The following is a 19,740-nucleotide window of genomic DNA, read 5'->3' on the forward strand; positions in this document are numbered from 1 at the left end:
AAACTCATGTTTTGTCCATATGATTTTCAGTAAGGCAGATTACTGAAGTATATCCAATGTTACTCTCCAATAATTCACTTTTGAGTTGTGTGTTAACGTCATGCATATTTGTGTCCAGCTTCACTGGTAGCTCTTTTCACTGAAATAGCACAGCCTTTAATACTCTTTTTTTTTATGAGAGCTTATGTGAACATCTCGTATCAGTATATAATACATAGCCAGGCGCTCATTTGGCAGGTGGTTGTCATTTGAATTATAATCGTACTCTTAGTCACCATTTCACCTTCACTAGTCTTCGTTTGTATCTGACTGCATCTACACATACGTAACTGCCGTAAAAGATTTCTTTAAGTGTAGAAAATAATCGTGTTGCATAGTAAATAATAACAATAGTAATAATAAAAGTAATAATACTTTTCCTGTATTCTAGGAATGTATTGCTGAAACACAAGACTGGAGAAAGTGTCAAGATGTTGTGAATGAATTTCGTAATTGTATGGAAGTGTACAGGAAGAAACAGATGAGTGCTCAAGGAAATTGAGAAAGCTAAAAGTTAATGACATGGATGTCTACACGGCCTTCTTTGCAGGTGCAGGAATAGCCTTTACTTGTCAGATTCTTTTGAGCAGGGGCATCCTTAAAAAAAGCAGTATTTGGAAGGTTGCAATAGAAGCAGCACAGACAGGACATAATGTGAAAATGGTGTTAATTGTCAGACCTGATTTACAAATGAGCAAAGGGAAAGTGGCTTCTCAGTGTGCCCATGCAGCTTTGTCTTGTTACAAAAGGTGCCAGACGAGAGCTCCAGATATTTTAAATTTATGGGAGTGTGTAGGCCAGCCTAAAATAATTGTCAGAGGAGATAAGGATGGAGAAGAGTGTTTATTAGAACTCAAGAGAAGAGCAGAAGAACTAAATCTTGTTTCATGTCTCATACGAGATGCAGGAAGAACTCAATTAGAACCTGGATGTGCAACTGTTCTAGGAATAGGCCCAGGACCTAGTCCGTTGGTAGATAAAGTGACGAAACACCTTAAATTGTTGTAATCATTTTATGTAGAGCATAAAGTCACAGTTTCATGTACAAATATATGTTAAACATGGATTCAGTTTCTCCATTTCTGTACTTCGAAATTGTGACAAACAAAGCTGCTAAAGGTACAGGAGACCAAATCGTCTTTTCATGTTTTTGCTGACATTTGAATGGGGGAGATTGTCAGAGAAAAGTCTGTATTTACAATGATTAATATTAATATGCTTCAGTTGATAACTGAGCACATTTTATAGGTTTTTAAGAAGCAGTGTGATGCTAAATTAAACACTTAAAATAAACTATGGAAACTCCAGATTTGAATAACAACAATATAAGGAATAGGGTAGACTACTCACTGTGAAGACGACCCACTAAGTTGCAGACAAGCACAACAAAAAGATTACTACACGTGCATCTATCACCCAAACCTTTCCTCAGCAAAGTAAACATACGTACAAGCAAGAACACCTCATGCACACTCAGCCACCATCACTGGCAACTCTGATTGGAATCTGGACGGAGCTGCTGGTGGTGGCGGCGGAGTGTGCGTGAGGTGTTCTTGGTTTTGTGCTGCCAGTGATGGTGGCTAAGTCTGCATGAAGTGTTCATGGTTGTGTGAATGTATGTGTTTATTTTCTGAGGAAGGCTTTGGCCAACAGCTGCATCTGTATCAGGTTTTTCGTTGTGGCTGTCTGCAACTTAGTGGGTCATCTTTATGGTGAGTTGCAATCTATCTTATTCCTGATATCCTATAGAATCCTATAAAAAAGTGATTTTGCTCTGTAGGTTTCACATTAGGAGTCCAAAGGTTTGGTTTTTGGTTCTTTTCTTTTATACTTAAATGTGCATTTTTTCCATTTGTGAGCCTTTTAGAAGAGCCAAGAATTCCATCTTGCTCCGATTCTCTGTTGTATTCCATTATACCTGGCCTGGGGAAGACAAGGCCTTGTTACTGCCAGTAGGACCATTGTGATTGGAGTCCTATTAAACAGGTTTTACTTTTTTTCTCAAGTTCCAAGGGACCACTTGTATTGTAACTACTCAGTTATGAAATAAGTCACAAACTGCAGAAGGTAATTGTGGTCTTCACCATTATTGTAGCGAACTGTTCTTATATTCTGAAATTGTTTAGGAAAGTGATAAGACTACTGTGAGACAGCAATGGGAACTCAATATTGCAGGTTAACAAGGAGTGTATGAACATACTAAGTACGGAACTCCACAACTGCACTGCTACTGAAGACATACTGCACTTGTGCATAACAGTGCTCCAAAACCCCTCCCTTCCCTGCCCAACTGTCAATCACTTCATTATTCTGATTCAATATACATACATTTTCTACAATAATGTATTATTTACAGGCTGCTTATTAAATAATGGATGTGAGGTTAATGGCAGTTCTTACATTTAAGTAACAGTTACAACAAAAGGCTGTCAACTAGACCGAGGAACTGTTGTATGGAATAAGGAGAGTGTTCCAAAAGGGAGCCTTGCAATTTCAGCTTAAAAATTTGGATTTTCCATAGTTTTAGTGGAACCTGGTGAACATGTAACACTTGTCAATGGACTAGTTAAGACTGTGTTACCAAGGTACAAATATTTTTTCTCCCTCATATTCACTGAGTAAATGCTGTAGTTGGTTTTCAGTGAGCCCATTTAATTACCTCCTAATCTTGTTGAGTGATAAAAAATAGTCAGAATTCTGATACACACTAATAACAATTTGCATGAACTTCAGAAACTGACACTGTAGATTTACCATGAGACACAAAAGAGGGAAGTAAACCATCCTTCATGTTAAAGTGACAGTAGAAATTAATCTCTTAGTGAAGACAGCAGTGCTTGTTTTCTGCACAAGATCCTGAACATGAGACTTTGAAGAAATCTTTTATCTGTCTTTAGTTCTAATAAATTAAAACACTTGATATCACTGACCTTTCAACTAGCTGGTTTTGATAACTTGACACTTTTAGGAGAGTTCTGCCTCTGAAAGTATAAGCTTACTTGTTCCTAGAAAGATATGTTTACTTTAAGCCACCTAGTGATACCACCTACTTGTTAATAGTTTACTAAGTGTTACTTGTCACCCGCAGAAATAAGTTTGCTGTAATTATGATGCGTTCAGTTGCAAATCAGTGAGGTAACTGAAGAAATGCAGTTGATTAAAAACAAAATCTCATAGCTCTTTGTGCTGTATCATGTTTCAATGAGAACTATGTTGGTTCATTGTTAGTTTGCACATAAATAACTTCTAGATAACAAGGGTAACCATCAGTAATAATTTATCTTCCACGTTAAGAAAAAGTATTGCACAATCAAATGTTTGTCAGTTCAAAACATCTCTTGTTCATCACACAGAGAGAAATAGCATTTCTCTTTTTCGTTCCCCTCCAGACCTTTTGAAAGTTATATCAAAATATGCGAACTGATGTGTGTTGCTACTTAGAAAAACAGTTTGTTAAAGAACCTTGGTAGTTAGCAAATCAAACTGACTAAGTTATACCTATTCCATTTTTAAAATGTGCCAGTGAGTATTTTAATCGGTCTGGAAAATCAGAGCTCCCGAGAAACATATTACTCAAGTGACTGTACAGTTGTTATGTATGATGTGTTCTCCAATGTCTACTTGATGTTTTATCATACCTATACAAAACTATAGATCATTTATTAATGAAGAGTAATTTCTTCCTTTCATGTTTCCTGTAGCAGCGTATCAGAAACAACTGTTCTCGAACATCAGCTCATACTTGCTGGTATCAAAGAAAATTCTATTTAGTTTGCTCTCTACTGACAGGCAGTAGTTATGAAACATTTTGGATGACAAATAGATCATATGGCAAATACCCTGATATTAATGTGAGAGGAGTTAAAACAAGTGTTCCAGTAGTAGTCCATAAAGATTATATACTGGGACAGAATTAGAAGACTAGCAGACTTACTACTGAATTTGAAGAAAGCAACTCAGAACTTCTGAAATCAGTGCATCGTGTCAGGAAAGATAGATGGATGAAAACTGTAGATCAAGAATCTGACACATTCCAGCAGGAAAGCCTGGTGTGTCATTCATAAGCTGGATCACTCAAATACCTTCAGAAGGTATGCAACACTTTATAGAAACCACCTTGTCCCAACTTCCAACATAACAGCAGATAAGAAATTCGGTGGAAAGTAAAAAAGCGAACTGCCTCAGCAACATGAGCTACGCTCCAACCATTTACACCTTCAGAAGTGCAGTAAGGCTTAAACAACCTCCAGAAAGGCTTGAACGTCATACATCTGAATCGCTTAAAAATACTGTAGGCCACACACTAAAAGCTGACTTGGTGCTTTTTTAAGCTGCACATTGGAATCAAGTGAGTAAGACTTCCACCACTCTTCAAGGAGACTAAAAGTTACTACATTGCTGAAGCTGGGAAGAGATAATAAGCTACAGCATTGCTCACTGTCTTAATATGCTGACTATGACAAGGCCACATCAAGGCGTGACACCGTGGGCCTGCTGTCAGCCACAGCAGAGCCTGAGTCTTAGCTAGATGCCATGGCATGGCCTGGCAGTGAAATGTCTGTCGCCAATTGTGTGGCTGTCAATGTGTTAAACAAGTTGATTGAACAATTTATTCCAAACAGAATAACAGTGTCTGTTGGAAGTGATAATACTCTTCTTAAGCACTCATTTGAGAAGAAAGTGTTGGTCTTCCTAGGTGCAATGGCGGCAAATGAAGTTTGTGGACAGAGGACTTAATAATGAAATTTATCAAGGCAGTTGCCTGCATAAAAATCATCCCCTTACTGAATAATATGCTGAATAACTGCCTATTGCAAGTCCATTGCGACCACATGCAGAGTAAATTCCGCAAACTGAACAATGGCATGTTGCATAGTTCCCTTCTGTGCCCTGTATTCAGCATAGATGCACACAACCTGCCAGAAAAGTGATGACTCATACCAAAACCCCCTTATGTATCGCTCACATAGGGATCTGAGGACAAGATTAGAATAATCACAGCATGCAAGAGGTATTCAAACAATCATTTTCCGCACACTCCATAAGAAAGTGGAAAGTGAAGAAACCCTCATGGGACAATGGGACGTACCCTTTGCCATGCACTTCACAGTGGTTTTCAGAGTATAGATGTGGAAGAGGACTTTCACAAAAATCTTCATAAATGTTAATGGATTTACCCCACTGTGAGACAGTGTGGTCTTTGCCTTCAAGAAAGAATGTTTGCAGTTGCCTAAGGAATCATGATTATACCTAGGCGTGCCCACATGTTGCCAAGTTTGTTCCGACTACACTGCAGAAGTTTTTCTGGGAAGCCCTTACACATCCTCCATATAGTCCCAATCCCTCCCCAAGTGATTACCATGTTTTTGGAGCCCTGAAGAAAGACATTTGCGGCTGTCAGTTTGCTTTGGATGAAGAGGTGCGTGCCTGGGTACAATCATGGTTTCTTAGGCCTTGTTTTATAGTGAGATAAATGTATTAACAGTAAAGGCAATTATTTGTGAGATAATAAACGGTTCACTTACTTTTTTTCATTTCATTTGACTGCCCCTTTGTAGATTACAGTTCAATATTACTCCTAATCATCTTTTTTCGGAGGGGGGGGGGGGGGAGGCGGTAAATTACCTTTGGTAAGTCACTTACCTACTGACATCAAGTTCAGGAAACAGCTGCAAAAGTGAAAAGTAATCATTTATTGCAGATGTCAACTGCTACTTCGTGGGCACCGACAAAAACACTGACAGCAGCAGCATTGGACTTAGTTTACACATTAGCTGAGTATTGGGTACCCAAATGGCACAGTAGTTCCCACATTTCCCTACTAGACTGCACGGAGAAACCAAGCACATTGTATGTGATGCACTTCTGCCTACAACTGTTCACTGGACCCACACTGCTAAACAATGTTAGTCCACCTCATATAAGAAGACAGCAAGTTCTCTCATTTATAGGTAAGAATGCATAACAACCAGTCTCTTGCCTTAAATAGCACAATCCAGGATGGTTCTACAATCCAGCTCAGATGTTATCAACCAGTCTGGAGAACTGTCAGCCCTCCCCCAACAGCTGCCGGGAAATCGGAATGTTTGTCTCCACCTCAGAAAGGTTTCTTTCTTCTCAAACTGATGAGTTTCAAAGATCTGCATTCCACCTTGCACAAACTGAATCCCATCAGACAAGGAGCAGTAAGAATTACTGTTGCTATGCACAGGAATGATTGCAAGACTCCCCAAGCTGTGATACACACAGTACAGGACTATCCCTAGTTAGCTTTCATTGGATCCTAGGAAGAATCCCATCAGACAGGCTGAATCCAAAGTAATCAAGTGGTTATAAAATCAGTCTCGGAACTTGTACATCGTAATGGCTAGCAACTGGTTCATATCTTAACAGGACCGAAAATGTTCATAATGGATGGTCTGCTGATGTGTACCTTGACTAACAGCTTAAAATTTGTTCATTATTATTGATAAAGGCCACCTCACACTTCAGAGAAATGGGTTGGATACAACCACACTCCTCAGGGAATACCACCTGTAAGACCTTTGCAAACATTGTCCACTCAAAATAATAATAATAATAATGCCATTTACAGTGGTTGAAGAGAAACCAATCATATTCTACGGACTGAAAATGTGGTAACTTGTTGGATTAACACATTTATGGCTGAATGTAAATGATGCGAACTGATACATTTATCTAAGCCATGTCTCCGCAATATCCTTTCTTCCAGAAGTGCTAGTTCCGCAAGGTTCGCAGGAGAGCTTCTGTGAAGTTTGGAAGGTAGGAGACGAGGTACTGGCGGAATTAAAGCTGTGAGGATGGGGCGTGAGTCGTGCTTGGGTAGCTCAGTTGGTAGAGCACTTGCCCGCGAAAGGCAAAGGTCCCAAGTTCAAGTCTCGGTCCGGCACACCGTTTTAATCTTCCAGAAAGTTTCATATCAGCGCACACTCTGCTGTAGAGTGAAAATTTCATTCTACTTTTATCTAAGGCTTCAGGGTGCCTGCTAGGAGTACTGCATGTAAGCTGATGTTCTGCATTTGGGATGAGCCAGAAGTTTACTCTGGCTCATCCCAAGAACATCAGCTAAAACTGAAAATTTGTGTATCTATATAGAACAATGTGCCAGATGTCTGAGATAGCATGAATTCACTGTGGCCAACCTTTTCATGTCACTGAAAACTGCTGCTGCAGCAGGCTCCTGAAGGTACATGCCTTTTTTGTCCTGTAATCTTAATGCTGCCAAGAGTACACGCTTATTTAAATGACTTTGACAAAGGGTAGATCGTATTGCTGATTACTGGGAAAGGAGATAATGGAAATGACAAAGCTTATTTGATGTTAATGTGCTGCCATGATTATATTTCAAAAGTGGAAGAATGACTGACATTTTGTAGACAAGATGTTTGTTGTCTTTCCAATAATGTAGATGTTAAAGGCCTGTCTGTTATGAAAACTAGAATTTGTGGCAGTGTGTTGTTCAACTGGTACGTTGGTGGGAGAAAGTGTTTCAGGGGATACACAGTTCACTGGTTGTTGCAAATAAGGTTCCACATCACACAGCCTTGCATGCACGGTGGTGTAGATCTCTTACTATTGTTGGAGTCACGGATGATGGTGGTCAAGTTTAGGCTTGTTCTGCACATCTATGTCACACATTTCTTACAACCAGGAAGCATTCAGTAGTGTTCTCATCACTCTGCTGCGAATGTCGTAGCCAATGCAAGCTTAAACGTGGTCATAGCAAGTTATTTAGTGAATTTTTATTCTTTTTGTCATGAGTTATCAAGAATGATGGTGGCGGTAAGTGACAAATTCTACACAAGCAAGCAAGACATAATTTTCAATATAAATGCTTTCTTCAAGTGCAGAACATGTGTGTGCACTTCCTGCAGCTGTGGCTTGGACAAGGTAACAAGGCAATTCCTGACAGTATCTTGAGCTGTGCAAACTGCCATTGTTCATGGATGAGACTACAGAATCCATTAAAACCCCAATGAGCCCAGGAACATGGTGATTGACTTTTCAATAAAGGAAACAGTAAAATATTTCAGGAGAAAAATCATATACTGGATGGTGTGGGGGAGGGGATGGTACTTGTGGTTTTTACAGAAAGCACACAATAAAATGGACTTCAGTTACCTTAGTGGTCCATGTCTTCTCCTCCAGACCTTTTTTTTTTTTTTTAATTATGACAAATATCCATGTGTAAAAAAACAGCAATGTACTATCATGGTTTGATTAGTACAAGCAAGGACAATTCACAAACCAGCATCTCAGTTAGAGCAGTGGTCATCAAACTGCAGCCCGGAGTCCGAATGCAGCCTGTGGTTCTCAGCCATATGTTACAATGACATTGATTCAGGCTGTATTCAGCCGAAGGCCTCTAGATCACTGATCTGGAGGAATACCATCATGATGTGCATTATCTGATACCAGCAGCCTTCAACAAAATGCTTGGCAGAGCATGTGACAGCAAAAACTACATGTTGTATGCTGAAAGTGAAAAAACACTTATTTGGGTGGTCATAACGTTCAGCTATTGCAATTAAAAAAATGCTGCATTTTAATCATATTACAAGTGTTCCAGCATTTTCGTGTATAGTGGTTGGGGAGAGAGATAATGTGAATCGTCCAGAGCTCAAGTAATTATCGTTTAGCCGCACCAAAAATTATCTACCCAGAAAGACAGGTATAGATAGGTGTGTGTGTGTGTGTGTGTGTGTGTGTGTGTGTGTGAAGAACGTTGTGGCAGTTCTGATGCATTTATTCAGTGTTAATTCCTTTTAGTTTTGGTATACGGCTTGGTACTTACCTTTTCTCCCCAACGATGTAGAACAATGCTTGCATGGCTGGGCGGCTATCATCTCTTCACGTTGACTTCGTCTACGAAAAGGTTCATTTAAAAATGCAAGTCCCTGTCACATTGGGAGAAAGATGTAGCTAGGTAACAGAATGAAAACTTGCGACTCCCACATATTATAACTTTTAATTAACAGAATACTGTGAGAACACAATTACATACATCCTTATTCCACCAGCTCGAAAGACTCAGACACCAAGATCGGTGAGAAAAGAAAACAAATGAGACATATATTTTTTAAAAAAAGTTATTTTTTCACTTTTCTGTCAGCGTAGATATAACCATACCCCCTACAATATCTTTGTTACATGGGGATGGCACAAATATTTATCTATATATGTAGGTTCTGTAAAGAACCTACACAACGCTCCCCCCCCCCCACACACACACACACACACACACACACACACACACTGGCGTGATCCATATCACTCAACGTCAGTATACAGTGGTGGTGCATCAAACTATATGTCCCTTTTCTGAACTTTAAACTCTTGGCCTGTTAGGCAGGGTACTGAGACCTTTATTTGTAGCCAAGCGTACATTGTTTACTCCCGGAACATGTCATTACGTATTATGTATATCTCATTTTGTTTAATGTGCACTTTACAAATTATTACTACTATTTATTAAAAAAAAAATTGAAGATTGCGTCGACAGGCACATTTGAATTCAGAGGCTGTAATTTGATTATTGTAATCTAACCACTGCTATTGTAACATTGTCCAGCATGTGCCCCTCATGTGTCATATGCTGTGCACACACTTGAGTTTGTTAACGCTGCAGTCAAGCAGAGCTGTCTATGAGCCTGCTACAATTTCACTTGTTTACCCTAAGCCTATAAAAGTGTTCATCTCATTGCTGCAACATGGTGTGCTGAGGCTTGTGCATAGTGGAACTGTCAATGCTGTGGCGAAGAGGTTCATCGTTAACGGCCCAGGCATTTGTTCCTGTCGTAATCCGCATGTTTCAGTGGTTGAACCAGGCTCATTCTATTAGCATCCTAAAGATAGCTGAATGGGTTCAAGGTAGGCCTCCAACGCCTTTATTCTTTTCCGTACACTCTCTGTGGTAAAATGTCTTGTTGATACCAGCACTGGCAAGTTTTTTTTTATGGGAACACACATGGAATTATGGGTTTCAAACCTTCACAAAATGTTTGTAGCAAATTCACAGTTATTAGTTCACATAAGTAGTCCTGGAAAACATATTCAACTTCACATTGCGTCATGTTTTTTTACATTTCATCATTGTTACGATAACATAAGCATATACATTTTGAAATATATTGACACACGAGTGTGCATATTTCTTACTCCGTACAGATACATTTCAACATGACATTTACATTCTTTACATCAATATCGTTCAAAAATTTACATAAACACACACGACAGTTAATATTACATACATTTATTGTGATTTTATGTCACGTAACATCCTTCACTTTTTGTATCACTTTTGCTCTCAGGCATTCCCTTTTTGAATGTACATTTGTCAACATTCTGTATTAGTAGTTTCATCTTACTTTAACATGCACAGGTTGTCATTTTTTCAGTCTCATTTCCCACCATTGACAAAATATTTGCGTACAACATTATCACGTAATATGTACAAGTTCTGTGTTCATACAGTGCAAATAACACGAGTATCCATCATTACATATGCCAAGGAAAGAAAGTTTCATAACATGAATTCGCGATAAGCCTACATAACTACACTTAGCTACACATGTGACAAGTTTACTTAGTGTGCCCTGCTCTCCAGGAAACATTATGGACATGAACAAGAATTCTTTTTACTCTACCACTGCAGTCCATTGAGTATATCATTTCATAGTTGTCTTAATCCACTTACTTTGTGTTCACTGTCTACTGACACATTCTGGCAGTACAGTACTGTTTTATACAACTGTCATAACTGACAATTTCTCCTGTCATGGTCGCCAGATGTAGTGGTTGAGGAGAGAGATAATGTTAATTGTCCAAAGTTGGAGTAATTATTGTTTAGCCACAGAAAAGCACGCAGGTACAGATGCATGCGTGTTAAGAAAGTTGTGGCAGTTCTGGAATATTTATTCAACGTTAATTCTATTTAGTTTTGGTGTGTGGCTTGGTATCTACCTTTTCTCCCCAACAAGTACAACAATGCCAGTGTGACTGCAGTGGTTATTATCCCTTCGTGTCGACTTCAACTCTGAAAAGGTCCATTTAAAAAATGCACGTCCTCGTCGCATCACGAGAAGGAAATTAGGACGTAACTCGGTAGTAGAATGAAAACTTGTAACTTAACACAATAGTGAGAGAGCGCAATTATATATGTCTTTATCACACCAGCTCAAAAGACTAACAGACACCGAGATTGGTGAAAGAAGACAAATGAGGTAAAAAAAAATAGTTTTGTTTTTTAATTTTCTGTCAGCATAGATATAATCAAACCTCCCAATAATGTCTGTATTGCACAGGGACGATGCAAATGTCTGTTTATATGCGTAGGTCATTTAAGGACCCTACACACATGCAACACGATTTGTATGAGCTGAGAAAGAGAGAGAAAATATGCTCACAAGCAACTGGTAGCTGTTAACTTAGGGAGGGAACTTTTCTGTCACCAAGTGCAGCTTGTCATATGACTATGAGCTCATCAGAGGTAGTACTGGCTGCTATTATGACAGTCTTATGCAGGATGGGTATGATGGATGACAACTGTGCATTTGTTCACAGCCAATGTTCAGTACCTTGTGCACAAGGCACTCCCATCTTCATTGTCATTTAGATACTGGGCTTTTCACATGCTGTCTCATGAGTGTGCTGCAAGTGCTTTAATTTAAATACAACAGCCACTGCCAGTCATGCCACTGTGGGAAACAACAATGACATAGGTCTAGTCAACAGTTCCACATTAAAATTGAACAGACTACGGCCACAAGACAACAACAGTTCACTCATTAAAGCTTTTGCTGCTGTAGGTGTGTATACACATTCTGCTATGCCATTCCCCAGGTGCTGTAGAGAGATATAAGTGCACTGCTTGATTTTCCTGCAGTGCTAAGAACTGCATCCAGGGCTGCCGACATCTCACTGCTATGGACAAGTTACTTCCTTACCTCACTGAATAAAAAAGTTTCGAGTATTAACATACACACCCCATTGCATGCTATCATTTGGAAAACATCTCGTTTTGTTATCTTGCATCATTTATGAGATACAAAGATTTTTGAGACCACATGGTTCACGACGTGCAAAGAATGAATGGGCGTGTCACAAGAGACTGCCCTTCAGATATGAAACACAATAACTCGAGAATGAAGTGAGATATTGTTCTGCTCTCAATTTCAAATAAAATTTTGATAGCTACATTTGAGTCACTGCAATGTCTCAGCTAAAATCAACCATATGCAAAGTTTACACCATGTGTTTTTACGTCCGCACTCTTAAAAATTTCCTGCAATGTTTTACTTAATTTGATGCAGTGCATTAAGTATAATGGATAATGAAAAGAAATTCAGTTCTTTATCAAGTGAAGTTACCAGACTGTACCGTGTGCAAAAATAAAAATTGGATGACAAGTATTTCTTACAGGCCAGAACACTGTCTCTCAGCACATGCACCAGCATTTTGTGAGCCATACAGCAATAACTAAAGCCATATCAGTATGGAATGCAAAGAACATGTCTGTAGCAGCAAAAGTATTAATTCAACGCTACACCCCACCCAAAGGTGAACAGACATACCATCCGCACTATGGGGTACAGAAGCTATCATCACACACACACACATGTACCTCTGCTCGCTGAACTGACATGAGACACAACCACTGCGTAATGAAACCATAGCTCACCTCAACTGTTGAGTCAGTACACACTAATACATGCCAGTGGCAGGGTACAAGCATAAAACGTTCTTAGACTTCTTACCACATCAGTTCAGGATAAAACCTCAAGCTTTCAAAGATTACCTTCATCAGGAAGGCAATGAATCCATCTCTGCCCTTAATAAAGGATTTAATTTCATGGCTACACCAGGCACTTTACGTATCATGGAGTTCATTCGCAAAGTGGAACAAGCGTGCAGTATCTCTCATACTTAACCACCAGTTGCATTTTAGCCTTGACCAAGCTGCCCAAATCTAACATCAGCACATCAAAGAGAGAGGAACTCCGTGCATTGCGGAAAATGAAGATCTTGTGGTACTTCTGGCTGACAAGGGAAATCCCATGGTTGTTCTTACTACCACTGAATATCACAGCAAAACGGCATCCTTGTTGGAAGGCAGCCCGTACAAATGCCTAAAACAGAACCCAACAGTCATGCAGCAGAAAAGTGGTGGAGCTCCTGAAGAATTCTGGACTCTCAGAGGATGTCATCAAAAATCTTGGAGCACGAGCTCTTAGACCTCACAGGCTGTATGGATTACCTGAAGTCCACAAGGAAGGTATTCCATTGAGGCCAATTGTTAATGCTGTTGGTTTTCTTACCTACAGGCTGGCCAAATATTTAACTAAGTTGATGATTCCAATAGTTGGGTGCTGTGAACATCACATCAAGGACACACTGAAGCTCATTGGGGAAATTAAACAGATCAGAGTCGGCCCAAACAATATTTTAGTCAGCCTGGATGTCGTCTCACTATTCACCAAAGTTCCTGTGGAGGACACACAAACTGTTTGCAGTCCTCCTGAAATAATGAAGTTGCTCTGATAAGTTATGACAACCACCTATTTCTTGTATGGCTGTAAATTTTATGAAATGACAGAATGGCCATGGGCCACCCCTTCATCCATCTTTATTTTATCATTATGTTGATGACATGTTTATGGTTTGGCCACATGGCATAGCAGCTCTTGAGCACTTCCATGAACATATGAGCAACATGCACCCAAACATACAGTTCACCATTGAGACAGAGAAAGAGAGAAGGCTGCCATTTTTAGATGTTTTGGTAAAATGAAAGTTGGATGGATGCCACTCAGTGTGCTGCAAGCCAACACACATAGTTTTCTCCATCCAGTCCAGAAAAGAGCAGCATTAAATATACTGGTACACAGAGGAAAACTGTTTCAGATGAGGACCACTTAGATTCTGAAATTGATCATCTAAAGTATGTGCCCGAAAGAAGAGCTATGGGTCATGTGACATGAAATCAGCTTTCTCCAAGAAAAGGTAACGTTAAAATGTTGAACATTCATGTGATGAACCATTGACTGCATTCCTTCCTTTCTGTGGCACTACATCCCACAAAATAGAGGCCTGGGGAGATGACGCATAAGATCTATTTTCTGACCTAAGAAGATAAAGGAGATGCTATGCCCTGTTTAGAAGGGTCTCAGTCTCCCTGGTATTTATAACATCCGCTGTGCGTGTGTGTGTGTGGGGGGGGGGGGGGGGGGGGACGGTCAAATCCATCTGCACAGTTTTCGGCTGCTGTGCAAGTCAAGAACTGGAGATATCTGCAGTTGCAGCCTCGCAAACAAATGCAGAATACTGATGAAAAAAAATTTTGTGCTAGGCTGCTACATATTGGCATTCTGTAATTAAAAAGGCTGTAGAAATAAGAATGCATATTCAACCATGACAGCACAGATAATCGTAGCATTACATGAAAGCAAGCTCTCATTGCAGACAAGAGCCACGGATATTTAACACAGTGTTTGTGCTACAGTGGGAGTAGTGACACCACCAGTGCAGGCGTTGACACCATCTGCGACAGCTTTACACAATTACTGACCAATCAAAAGCCTCTATGGGCTATATAAGGCTACCATAGCAGTAGTTCTAACAGTCAGTTGCTCCTAACAAAGACAATGGACGTAGCTTGAGGTTTTAGCCTAACTGACATGGCAAGAAGACTGATAATTTTTTATACAACAGTGCCATCAGGAAAGACTTCACTCTCAGTGTACAAGTAAATTGAAAAATTGCCAAAAGGAAATTGTTCAGGCAAGTGACAATGATATTCTAATGTGGAAAATGTCTACACAGGATGAAACAGTCCTTGGTATGTCTGCCATCACCACACACTGGTGAATTTCATAGGAAACTTGTCCAGTTGCATTTGTCCTGCAGGTGGCTTGTGCCGTCTGAAGAACATTCACGGACGTAAGGCGTTTTTTGGTACCATAATGAGCAATTCTAAAACATCAAACAAGATGTTCATACCTTTGATCCAGATCTGACTAAATTTAATAAGTAATTTTTTTATCGGTCACAATGGCTCTAGTTTATTGCTTTGCGAAGTCCGTGTCGCACCATGGTTTTGCACGACGGGTCTTGGTATCTCTTCATTCGATTTACTCATAAGAATACTGGGTGCTGCCAAATAAATATCGCAGTTTTAAGGCTTTCCAGCATTTATTACATTCAGCTTACAATTAGTTATAATACATCAAATGGAAGAGAAATCCAGTTTTGTTTGTATAGTTATGCACATGCACTACTGACTACAGTTTGTGCGCCAACTTTACAAACAATATGTTGCTGCATGGCAATGAAGATTTTCTGGATTGTGTCATCTACACTGATAAATCGACATTTCACCTAAGTGGAAATCTAAACACACACAATGCTCCCATCCCAGGGCCAGAAAATCTGCATGAGATGGTATAGTTACAACCAGAATTCCCTACATAGAATGTCTTTCGAGCCACAGCCCAGCAGAAAGTTTATGGGCCTATATTTTTTGGTGAAGTAACTGTAACTGGTGTTTCTTATCTTCATGCACTAGAACCATGACTCTTTCCTCAATTGGAAGAAGCTGAATCACGGAACTTTATTTGCAGCAAGATAGTGCATGAACTCACTGGCATAACTCAATTCATGACTGAACAAAATCAAACAATGGAAACTCCAGGTAGGAATGTCAGTACGTAATTGGTTAAATGACAGTAACCGACCATGGGATTGGCCGCAAGGGACTAGATGACAGCTCATTTTGCATAGCCTCCACATTCACGCATCTGACGCCACGTGATTTTTTCTTTTGGGGTTCATAAAGGATCACGCTTAAGTGCCTCCGTTACCAGCTGATATACCCAACTTAAGAAACAGAACTGAAGCAGTTGTTGTAACAGTTACTTCAGACACACTGTTCAAGGTTTGGGAGGAATTCGCCTATCGATTCAATGTGTGCCGTGTGACAAACACTTGTAAGAAAAACTGAGTTGCTCTTTCATTTGATGTATAATTTATAATTGTAAGCTGACAGTAATAAATGTTACATAGCCTTAAAAACCTGACACTCGTTTTGAAACACCCTGTATATGATCAGTCAACTGCAACAGAAGCTAATTTTGCTGTTCTTGTCTTTGCAGCAACCTTCCTTTGAGACTACAGTTTATAATGAAATACTGGATTACAATTGCAGTGATGCTTCAGTTGGACTACAAAATAGTATTAAGGGAAAGACTGATCTGACAACAGGATTTGCCTCCTCTCTGTAACAGACCAAAGTATCTTTTTTTATGAACTTCTTTTTGTCATCATACTAAATTTATCCTTTCTTTACATTGATCTGAATTCAGTTTAGCCATTGAGAACTTTTTTATTTTTAACATGTTCTAATCAAAATTACAAACTGTTTTACTGATATAGGTATGTGCCTAAAAAATTAATATTATTGCCATTCTAATCTTATGTATTGATTGTTTACATCAATTTTTATCTTCACTTTCTGTTTCGCTTACGAAGTGAATAGTGTGTGGTAGGCCCTATTATTATTTTTAATGATAATGATCATAACAACAACAATAATCTTCATTTGTGAGCCTACTGCCAATTCTTCCTTCCTAGCACTCCTTCCATAATGTCATCTTTTAAGCCACCCAAATAGCTTTGGATATGCAACAATTTTTTAATCCTTCTATTACATAGGGTGGCCAGAAACAGTCTGGAACGCTTGTATGGGTGTTGCAGGGTAGGTTGTGCTGAGCAACACTTGTTAAGAAAAAAAATCTGATACACCGCACCATTTCCATGTTAATTAGCATTGAAGTTAGCGCATCAGGCAGTTACATGTGCAACTTCAAGCGGTCTGCCACAGATGGCACTACGAAACGTAACATATTCTTTGTTCGATTTTAGAAAACTGGACAAGAGAGCGATACAAAAATTTGACTTAGGATGGTAGCAAGTATCAAACCCAAGCCAAAGGCTATGAGAACAACTGACACTAATTGTATCTGGTGGGACACTTGAATCTGCGCATCAAATAGCCTGATTGGCTAACTTCAATGCTAATTAACTCAGAAACAGCGCAACATATTTTTTTTTCCTTTGTAATTATTTCTCAGCACAACCTACCCTGCAAAACCTTTACAAACTTTTCAGGCTGTTTGACAACCCTGTATAATCAAGTGAGATTCTGCTCCAGACAGTAAGAATCCACTGGCCTAGAATAGATACCGAGGGTTTCCACGTGTCCCTTTAAAGTATCCAGTACCAACCTTTTCCTTCTGTTAAAGAGCTTGGCATGCTCTGAATGACCATTAATTAATCTAGAACTGGGGCATCCATTTTCTTGGCGCCTAAAATCAAGCACTGCAGACATTTCTGTTCTGTTGATGTGGCTTTCCTTCATATGGGAGGAACTTAATTCCAACTTCTAGTGCACCCTGAATTGCTGTTATTTTCGACTCTTCGTTGATAGAACTTCTTATAGGAACGCTTTTAACATCATTCACATCGACAGTAATATCTGACAGTACATCAAAAGAAACAGGCATCTAAAGTGTTATCTACGTGGCCCAGCAAATTGTTGTGGACTTTTCTTAGCTTAATTGTATCACACTGACACGTAAGTAGTTTTTTGTCAAATGCTGCTGAGTTGGCATTGTTCTTCATAATGTAAGTCCTGCTTTTATCATCCTCACCCACCAGCCAGTAGTTGCTCTGCATTCAGAAAATTTCTCTTTATCTCCTGTACCTTCATTCCGAAAATTGCTTGCGTAATCAGGAACTCTTCATTGTGTTTTTCTCACACTCTCTGAACAACTAGCTGTACCATTTCATGAAACCTTCCCTGCTTCAGTCTTCTAAAGAAGCCTGGCATATAGCACTGGCAGTATGCCAAAGTTCCACCAGTAAAAGTAAGATGACCCCTATATTAAACTATTAAACAAAGTAAAGATGTTCATTTTGGGAACAATAATTTAATTTGCAAATATAAGATGACGCTGTATTTTTTCGAATGACGAACTTGGGGGAAAACCTCGTCTTACAATCAAGTGAATATGGTATTTCTAAAAGGAAGGCTGTAGTCAGTGTATTTGTTTCAATGTTTTAATTAGTTTTTTTTCTTTTTTTTCCCCAAAATGTAGTCCATCCTGCTGAATTTAGAGGATCAGTCAAAACATAAGGAATGAGGTGAATCTCAGAATATGTATTATTATGTTCATTACTGTAGTATAGTCTGTAGATACTGTCACATAAGCACACTTCAGGATCCCTTGAAGGTGACTGACAGACAATATGACCAGTTTTCACATGGATAAAAACTGTCAGTTGTTCTAAATGCAAGCACCAGCAAGGTCATTATTTCCGGAATGAATCTTTCACTCTTCAGCAGAATGTCCATTATATGGAACTTCCTGGCATATTAAAACTGTGTGCTGGACCGGAATTCAAACCCAGGATCTCTGCCTTTCGCAGGAAAGTGCTCCACCAACTGAGATAGCCAAGAAAGATTCACAACCCATCCTCACCGTTTTACTTCCACCAGTATCTCATCGCCTACCGGCAGATGAGGTACTGGTGGAAGTAAAGCTGTGAGGACAGGTCGTGTGTTGTGCTCAGTAGCTCAGTTGGTAGAACATCTGCCTGTGAAAGGCAAAGGTTCTGGGTTTGAATATCACTCCAGCAAACAGTTTTTTTCAAGGTCTGTGTTGTCCAAATACTAATATTTAAAGCCGGACAGAGAAAAAGAACTCATAGCAAACTAAAACTAATAAAAAAGTTCAGTCCTCAGAAAAAAAAATGTTTAGAAACAAAAATGGGTGCAAAAAACTGTACATTTTCCAAGTTATCTGTTGAACTATTCCTATGACTAAATTAATGTTTATTCTCTTTGAATAATAACTGGATATTAAACAAAAATTAGAAGGCTCTCGACACTTTAAATATCATTGCTGCTCAAAATACAGGATAAGTCTAAACAAGGTACTGTACTCATTATAAAACTAAGTGTTCTCTTCCGAAATAAAGCAAGGAAATAATTGTACAACATAGGTTTGAAGAGCAGGGGTGCAGTGATCAAATCAGTTGCAGTTCATCAGCACATTATATGAATTGATACCATGAGAGACTTAAGGGACTGATCAATCTGCCGTGACTAATGGTTTCACCCAACACATTCCAAAAGCATAAAAATAAAAATCGATTCACTGTCATACAGATGGTGCTCATCACCAACAGATCTGTGCTAATATTGTCTTTAAAAATAAATCTGAACATCCTAATGTACACCACAAAACAGATAGTTAAGTAATAAGTCAACCTGGGTGTGGCTCTCCCTATATTTTCCACTCCTGTTTCAACAAATGCCAGACTGGTTTCTTACCTTCAACTAGACTGTGTGGGGTACACCAGGTAAAAAGTATGGCAATACAAGTCAAGGATAAACTCCCCCCTCACCCCCCCCCCCAACACACACACACACACACACACACACACACACACACACACACACACACACACACACACACACAGAGAGAGAGAGAGAGAGAGAGAGAGAGAGAGAGAGAGAGAGAGAGAATCTTTAGCAACTGACATCAATTTTGTAATATTAAACATACTTATGAGGTGCTCAGTAAACCAACATATCAGTTTGTTGGCCAAAAGAATTTT

At 39.3% G+C, this 19,740-nt stretch overlaps 1 protein-coding gene across 1 annotated transcript; it reads left to right on the top strand.

Moving 5' to 3' along the window:
• Positions 1-561: 561 nt before the first annotated feature.
• On the top strand, positions 562-1,047 carry LOC126235340 (peptidyl-tRNA hydrolase 2, mitochondrial-like). The gene has a single exon (XM_049944062.1). It carries the CDS (start codon positions 562-564, stop codon positions 1,045-1,047), a length of 486 nt encoding a protein of 161 aa, XP_049800019.1.
• The last annotated feature ends 18,693 nt before the right edge of the window (positions 1,048-19,740 follow it).

The sequence above is a fragment of the Schistocerca nitens genome, chromosome 2 (genome assembly GCF_023898315.1).
Source record: "Schistocerca nitens isolate TAMUIC-IGC-003100 chromosome 2, iqSchNite1.1, whole genome shotgun sequence".
NCBI classification, from domain to species: Eukaryota; Metazoa; Arthropoda; class Insecta; order Orthoptera; family Acrididae; genus Schistocerca; species Schistocerca nitens.